Source organism: Cebus imitator, unplaced genomic scaffold (genome assembly GCF_001604975.1).
Source record: "Cebus imitator isolate Cc_AM_T3 unplaced genomic scaffold, Cebus_imitator-1.0 Scaffold123, whole genome shotgun sequence".
NCBI lineage: Eukaryota > Metazoa > Chordata > Mammalia > Primates > Cebidae > Cebus > Cebus imitator.
Window position 1 is genome coordinate 3,219,078 of NW_016107438.1, and position 8,488 is coordinate 3,227,565.

The 8,488-nt window shown below is 54.4% G+C and overlaps 1 protein-coding gene across 3 annotated transcripts in view; it reads left to right on the forward strand.

Moving 5' to 3' along the window:
* Positions 1–5,829: 5,829 nt before the first annotated feature.
* ITGA3 (integrin subunit alpha 3) overlaps positions 5,830–8,488 on the forward strand; it is a 33,488-nt gene continuing 30,829 nt past the window's right edge. Inside the window, exon 1 of one of the 3 annotated variants that reach the window (XM_017540105.2) lies at positions 5,830–7,074. In XM_017540105.2, the coding sequence (XP_017395594.1) occupies positions 6,869–7,074 (206 nt within the window). In that variant the 5' untranslated portion in view covers positions 5,830–6,868. Of the gene's footprint in view, positions 7,075–7,871; positions 8,013–8,488 lie in introns of those variants that run through there. The other 2 variants (XM_017540106.2, XM_037742550.1) reach the window with 2 other exon arrangements.

Consider the following 8,488-nt stretch of genomic DNA (forward strand, 5'->3'; position numbering starts at 1 on the left):
AAAAAAAAAAAAAAAAAGTCAAGATAATTTTTACCCAAATATCAGTAAGACACAATGAATTTCCCACTTTAGTATGTTAGTCTTCATTTCTACCTGAGCAAATAACCACACTTCACCTAGTGTATGGGAGATACATTCCTACGTCCATTAGTATTGCGTCACGAAGAGGGCAACAGAACTCAACGTTGATGAGCCATAAGGACGCTGGCCCCTAATAGGGCAGGTCTGGATTGGCCAGCCACATGGATTGACCCAACCAGAAGGATGTGCCGTGTGCAAGGTGGACACTACTGTTGTCCATTCACCCAGCTACTCCCAAGGGCCTCACTGACCCTGTTTCCAATCACAGCCACTGGTGGAAGGATAAATACAGACACACACACTTCTCACTCCTGCCCCCGAGGAGCCCGCTTTGGAGGAAGCCTATCACTGTGGAGTGGGAGAACCCTGGGGGTGTTACCAGCCACACTGGGGAGGTATTCATACCTCTTGCACCTTGGGCATGTCAGGATTTTCAACCATAGCCTGGGAGGCATCTATAATTCCTAGGTTATTAGAAAGTAACATACATAAAAGGCTGAGCACATAGTATGTGCTCAATAAATATTCATTCCCTTTCTATATTCGATATACATAAAACATTCAGACATGCAGTTGCGTAGGCAAACACCTGTGAATGCATAAGGGCCCATGTGCACAGACACGTTTTGATCAACATACATTGAGGGTAAGAACCCTCTACCCCCAGTGGAGTGTCTAGGGAGTTGGTGGGTGAAAGTAGATAAAGTCCCACTTCCGACCTCCCCAGATTTCCCACCTGAGCACAGGACCCTGCCAGTAAAAAGGCTTCTTCACAGGAAATGGCAAGGCCCCTGGGGGATGGTGACTCAGCCCTGACTCAGCCATGTGGCCTCCTGGCCAAAGGGTCACTTTGACTTGAGGTTGAGAACGCTGCAGGCACAGCAGTCCTAATCTCCCAGCCAGGAGAGAAGGGGACTCTGGGGGCCAGGGCAGGGCAGTGCAGCGGGGCCAGGCCTTGAGCAGCAGGAGAGGAAGAGAGAAACAGAGAGGGCTGGCAGGCAGGGAAGTCCCCAAAGTTTGGGACCTACACACCACACCCCCATGGGGGTCATTGCCTACGTATCCCCAGAAAGCCTCTGTGCTTTCCCTCCTCCACTCCCAGCATCCCTCTCACCCCACACCTGTCCCTGAAGTTCCAGTCAAATCAGTGCCCTGGGCCTTTCTTACTCACGCCCTCTCTGTCTCCCTCAGCCCCTCCCCTGCTCAGCCCACCCCTTGGACAAATTATTACAGCAGCTGCCTTCCACCCCAGCCCAGTCTCTCCTAGCAAAGTCAGCTTCATGTGGCAGCCAGAATGTTCTGACAGCTCCCCTCTTTTTTTTTTTGAGATGGAATTTTGTTCTTGTTGCCCAGGCTGGAGTGCAATGGCACAATCTCCGCTCACTGCAACCTCCGCCTGTCTCCGCCTCCCAGGTTCAAGCAATTCTCCTGCCTCAGCCTACCAAGTAGCTGGGATTACAGGCACCTGCCACCACGCCAGACTAACTCTGTGCGTGTGTGTGTGTGTGTGTGCGTGTGCGTGTGCGTGTGTGTGTGTGTGTGTGTGTGTAGAGGCAGGGCCAGGCTGGTCTCAAACTCCTGATCTCAGGTGATCCACCCACCTCGGCCTCCCAAAGTGCTGGGCCTCTAACAGCTCTCTTTGTCCCACAAGTACCACCAGTAAAATATAATGCAAAGTGGGTTTAGCCTCTTTAAATTTGAGAGTGCCCAGAACCTGAGGCCACATCCTGGTCTCCTCTAAGACACCCCCGGGGTGGGACTCAGCCCAGGGTTGGTACACAGTAGGCTGTCAATGATTGCTTGAGCCTGACAGATTCTGAGCCAGAGGAATCAACTGGACGAGACCTGCATCTGGGCCATGGGAGAAGGAAATCTGATAAGCCCATTCAGTCTTCAGCATTCCTCCCTCCCTCCCTTCCTCTTCAGTAATTTGCATTTTCAATTTAAGTCTGAGGCCTGAGTCTTGGTCCAATAGCTGAGATTTGGTACACTTTGTTGAACAGACATAAGAAGGCTTGGGACACAATGAATGTAGATTTGGGAATAGTGAGGGATTTCTCTCCAGCCCTTTCATTTCACACATGGGAACTGAGGGCTGGAGCAGGATGGTAACTTGCCCAAGGTGAGGAGGCAGAAGAGAGCTTGCACTCAACTGAGGGGCACATCATTGCAGTTCCTCGTTACTTTTCCAGCAACTGCTCATGTGCATCACTGTCCACGCTGATCTGCCCCTGAGAGGTGAGCGTGTCAACCGGTGTGCTCTGAAGCTCTGGGAGGGTGGGGTGAGGGCTGGGGAGAGGGCAGGTAGAGGAAGACTCATGGGAACACAGCAAGCGCTAAATAAACAGGTCACCTTTATAGAATATTGACATTGTCATTGTTCCGGCTGGGAAAACTTCACCTGAGCCAGGACCCAATTCTTCTGCCTTTTTTCTCTGGTTCCTTTCTTTCCCTGTTGTCTAAAATACTCCTCCTCCAGGAAGCTTCCTTGACCCTCCAGCAGAACCCACCGTTTGCATGTTATGATCGCCTGCAGAGGCAGATGGACCCCATCCAAGGTTTGGTTTGAATGTTAAGACTGATGACACCACCCAAACACCAAGAGAGTATGAAAGGTTGTATTATTTACGTAATTGAGGTCTCCAGGGGGAGCAGGGCTGGCCTTTCAAGGAGGTCCCAAATGCCTTGGGAAAGCCAGGAAGGAGACTGGCTCGGGTTTTTGTTTGTCTGTTTGTTTGTTTGAGATAGAGTTTAGCTCTTGTTGCCCAGGCTGAAGTGCAATGGTGCCATCTCGGCTCACCGCAACCTCTGACTCCTGGGTTCAAGCGATTCTCCTGCCTCAGCCTCCCAAGTAGCTGGAATCATAAGCATACGCCACCACACCCAGCTAATTTTGTATTTTTAGTCGAGATGAGGTTTCTCCATGTTGGTCAGGCTGGTCTCAAACTCCCGACCTCAGGTGATCCACCCACCTGGGCCTCCCAAAGTGCTGGGATTACAGGCCGTGAGCCCCTAGCTGGCCTGAGTTTTTATTGTGGTTAAGGAATGAGGGTTCCCTCGGGAAGGGGCTTGTGAATATTCCCCCCCTCAAACACCAAAAAAGGGTGCACCCAGGCTTTCTTATCAACTTGTCCAGGTATGGGGCACAGGGAAGATGGAAGGGAGAGGTTTAAAAGCTGTCAGTGAATATCATAGAATGGACTTAGACTTCTCGTTACACGTATTATTCCCGTGGCCTCGTTTCTCTATGTTTCTAGGTGGGTCTGTTCTCCATGGGGAAGGTTGACAGATAAAGAGCTGACATGATGATAAAATCAATTGAGGGATGAGATGATGCTACAGATGGCGGTGCCACTGAAACTAAAGGACCTGGAGATTTCTTCCTCCATCTCTCCAGCTGAGATCCTTCTAGTCTCCATCTCCCCAGACTGGTCTGACACTCCCCCACATTCTTTAGCTCGGGCCCTCCCCCTACCAGTCACCCCTGCTCTGCTCCACATTCCCTCTGGACACTCCCCTGGAGTGGAAAAGCCATCCCTCATCCCTTTCCGGCTCCCAGTCCCAGGATCGGACATGCTGGTAATTCCTGTTTGGGATGTCCGAAGAGATAAGGCCTGGCGTGGGGCCAATCTGACACCGCAGAACGCTCTGTTTCAGGCAGGATCCACACCCACACCGAGTGTCCACCCTAAGCCCCTGCTCTTCTTGCCCTGGCTGGCTCCCCTTCTCCAGGAATGTGGTGGAGGACTCAGGAGCCAGCCAGAGAGCAAAGATCACTGTTCAACTTCCATCCAGGTCAGCTTCCTGTTCCTTGACACCACACGTCTTCTAATCCCTGGAGGTCCTGGGCCACAAGGCAGACCATAAAGAGGGTGGGTGGTTCTGGAAGTCACAGGCCAACAACAAATCCTGTTCTAAGGGCTGTCAGAGACAAGTGTCTTCTCCCCAAACTTTACTTATTCCCATGGCCTTGCTTCTCTGTCTATGTTTCTAGGTGGGTATTTCCCACAGAGAAAGCTGTTATCGCAGCTGCTTTTGTTTAGGCATGTCTAGCTGTCTGACCACCATCTGCCTGGAGATTGTCTCTTAAAGACACAGCTGTGGTCAGAGGCTTCCAGTCCTGGCTCTGCCTCCCATAAGCTTCAGATCTTGGACATGCAGGTAACCTCCTGAGGCTCTGCTTTCTCCTAAATCAAATGAAGATGATAATCTTCACCTCACAGGGAGGCTGGGAGGGTAAAATGAGCTTTCCTGCGAAATGATTCGTAAACTGTAAAGCTAGGCTGGGACCCTTTCCTAGGCTCTGAATCTAATTTTGTACTTATAATTCTTTTTTGTGTGTGTGAGACAGAGTCTCTCTCTGTTGCCCAGGATGGAGTGCAGTGGCCCGGTCTTGGCTCACTGCAACCTCCGCCTCCCCAGTTCAAGCGACTCTCCTGCCTCAGCCTCCCAAATGGCTGTGACTACAGGCATGTGCCACCACACCCGGCTGATTTTTGTATTTTTAGTAGAGACAAGGTTTCGTCATGTTGGCCTGGCTGATCTCAAACTCCTGACGTCAGATGCCGCCTGCCTTGGCCTCCCAAAGTGCTGGAATTACAGGCGTGAGCCAGTGCGCCTGGCCCTGTACTCATAATTCTTACGAGTACAAAAAAATTTTATTCTTAAAGAGAGCCCCAAATTGCACAAGCCTCAGGCCCCACCAAACTTAGATGTGCCAGAAGTAGTGAACAAATGTTAATTATTAGCATAAGTAGTTAAGGGCTCCAGGGTCAGATAACACAGGATGAAAATCCTAGTTGTGTGACCTCTGCCAAATTGCCTAACCTCCCAGAGCTCACTTTTCTTATTTTAAAACAGAGATAACACTCCAAAGATTGTTGTGAGGATTTAACATTTGTGAAGCATTTAGCATAGTTCCTGCTGCATACATGCTTAATACATGGTGTTTTTTTCTTTTTTTCTTTTTTTTGAGACGGAGTCTTGCCCTGTCGCCAGCCTGGAGTGCAGTGGCGCAATGTCCGTTCACTCAACCTCTGCCTCCTGGGTTCTTCCGCCTCAGCCTCCAGAGTAGCTGGGACCACAGGCGCGTGCCACCACGCCCAGCTAATTTTTTTGTATTTTTAGTAGAGACAGGGTTTCACCTTGTTGGCCAGGATGGTCTCGATCTCTTGACCTCGTGATCTGCCCACCTCGGCCTCCCAAAGTGCTGGGATTACAGGGGTGAGCCACCGCGCCTGGCCTACATGGTGTTTTTTTTCTTGTGATTTTAAGAACAGATGGAGAAAAAAATGCTCAGGAGAAATAGGTCTTTGAGCTGCAATAAGAGAAATGTGAGTTAGACCCCCCCAAAATCCGTAGTAACCTCTTGAAGTTCCCTTTCAATTTGATTTCTTGGCGGAGATCTTTAGGCCCCGCCCACCTACTGCCAACTGGCGCTAGCCACAAAAACACCAGGTGTGGACTGACCCCCAAGCCCAGTCTCCAAACACTGTTCGAGCCTGGGTGGGAAGAGGGAGCTCTTGGGATTCTGCTGGGCTGGGCCCTGAAGGCAGGAGTGGTTGAGAAATGGGTACAGTCTAGGCCCAGCTCCCTGGCTACACAGTGCGTTCTAGGAAGAAGGAACTCTTTTCCACATTGACAGTCTTTTTGTATTTTTAGTAGAGACAGGTTTTCGTCATGTTGGCCTGGCTGATCTCAAACTCCTGACGTCAGATGCCGCCTGCCTTGGCCTCCCAAAGTGCTGGGATTAAGGCGCAGCCCTTGTGGGGGGGAATGATTTTTGCTAATTACAATTAGTGACATTTGGTTGTTACCACTGCTAAATATGGTCTGGCTTTGCTGAGGAGCCAATCTCAGCTCGGATCAGGGTGAGTGGGCAGGAGAACTAAATCTCGACAAAGACAGCCAGGGGCCTGGGTGCGACGAAGAACGCCCAGAGAACGCCAGCCACCTCTTGGGGGCTCACAGTGCTGCGGAGGCGAGTCCAGCATTCCAGCCAGCCGCGCGCGGACGGCGGTTCCCAGATGCGCCAACGCCAGGTCTCTCCAGCCGCGCTGGCCTTTCCAGCAGCAGCAGCAGCCGCAGCAAAGCGGCAGGACAAATCCCACCCCCGGCCCCGCCCGTCCGATCCATCTTGCTCCCGAGGCGATGCTTTCCGGGAGAAGCTAGGGGCGGGGAGGGGAAATCCAAATCTTTGGGGGCTGCCGACAGGTGTTTGGGGGAGAAGGCGGGGCCGGGATAGGCAGGATGAGGAGGGAGGGGCGGTGCTGCCCCTTTAAGAGGCGGCGGCCGAGCCGGGACCTTTTTCTCTTTCCCCGGAAGGAAAGCGAAGCCCGGGCTGTGCGCGCAAGGTGGGGAGGTGCGGGACTGGGCGTGGGGAGGCGGGGCGCGCGCCGAGGGACCCCTCCCTCCTGTCCTCCTTGCAGTCGACCGGTGAGCTTGCCAGATCCGCCGCGGAGCCGGGATCCGAGGCCACACTGCGGCCAAGGGGGCGCGGCCGGGACTAGCTGGGGGCCGGTTGCCCGGGGCAGGGGCGGCGGTGACCCGGCCTCTGGGGAGGCGGGAAGATAGACCCACGGACCTTAGGAGGGGATCCGAGAGCTCAGACCCTGGGCAGCTGTGAAACTGGCTGCGGCTGCGGGTACGAAACCGATCGGCACTACGGAGCGCAGCAGCCGGCGGGTTCCGGCGTCCTCCGGCGGCGCGGGGAGCAGGTGAACAGGTCCTCACGCCCAGCTCCGCACCCTCACGCGCTCTCGCCCGGACCCCGCGCCCTCTCGCAGCCATGCGCCCCCGCCCCAGCCGCGCGCCCGGCGCCCCACGCCTGATGCTCTGCGCGCTCGCCTTGATGGTGGCCGCTGGCGGCCGCGTAGTCTCCGCCTTCAACCTGGATACCCGATTCCTGGTAGTGAAGGAGGCCGAGAACCCGGGCAGCCTTTTCGGCTACTCGGTCGCCCTCCATCGGCAGACTGAGCGGCAGCAGCGCTACCTGTAAGTGAAGCTGGCGGGGTGGGGTGGGAGCGAGAGTGTGCGTGCAGGGGGTGCGGGTTCGGAGCCCCGGGCTGCTGGCCCTTGAGAACCAGGGTTAAGGGGGCGAGTACCCAGGCGGCCCTCTGGTTGCTGGGGCTCGGCGGGAAGTGGAGGATTGGGCGTGGGGTCGGGCGGTAATCATTGGCAAGTGCTGACGGGGCCAGAACCTGTCTAGACACCACCCCTCCGCCCTTTAGATCTCTCCTGCGAGCGGAAGTGGGGTCCCGGTGGCTGAGTCCTCTCCCACTCTGTGAACCGAGTACCCTGCACTAGCCTCTTCTCTGCAGGGCTGGGAGCTGGGGTAAACTGCCAGATAAACACCCAGCGGACCCCCCTTCCCCTACGCTTGGGGGAAAAATAAGCATATGCATTTAAGCACCTCGCTGTAGTCTGCGGCCACGCCAGCCACACCCTCTGCAGAGCCAGTGTGGATGGCCTTCTCAGCCGCTGGCTTGGCGGATGGAGGGTGAGGTGATGGGTGAGTCTGGGCGTTTGGAGCTGTCCAGACGCTCTACGCCTTGAGGGTAGGGGCAGTGGAAGAGAGAGGAGGAGCTGTCCCAACTCTGGCTGCGTCTCCTCTTGCCCACCCCCAAGCAGGGGCACTCTCCCCGCCGACATCTTCCCTGCATTCCACAGATTCATGTTGGGTCTTCAACCCTGAGTGTGTTTGTTTTGGTTTGAAGAGGGAAACTGTTTTTCTCTTTCTTCTGCTCTCCTTCCCCAACAGCTGCAAAGAGGAGGGGAAGAGCTATGTACAGGGAGGAAGGAGGCGGAGGTTGCACCCAGCCGCCTGGGTCCCCCTCACTCCAGCAGACTCACTCATGCCCAGGAGCATGTCCAGGCTTCAGAGGTCTCTCCGCCATGGCCTCAGAGCGGGCTGAGGTCTGCGGTTGGGGGAGGTGAGGCTGCCCATAGAGGGACGGGGGTTAGGACAGGTTAAACAGGTCCCATCCACCTCTTTGGGCTGGGTGATCTTCCAGGCATCTGCCCCCACCTGGTCTCTGATCCCACCTGGCCTCTGACCCCACTGAACAAGAAGACATGATCACATTCAGGGTACACTGAAATCTCTCCCTGCTCTGGCTGGGGCCTGCAGAGCTTGAGGAAGTTTAGAATGTCCAAAGTCCAAACTCTGCCCTGGCCTTGGTTCTGCCCTCCTGGCCCAGCCTACCTACCAGGACTTGACCTCAACTTTGTCTCGATCTTGCGGAGGCTAGAGCTACCACACCTTTCCCAGCTGGCCCCAGAAGCTGCCACCTGGCCTTAGCCAACTCTCTGTCTTTTGGAGATCCTGAGTCACCATTAGCACAAGTTTCTATATCAGCACTCTTTCTGCCCTAACCTAGAAAAAGATTTTCAGACTTTCTTTCTTTTC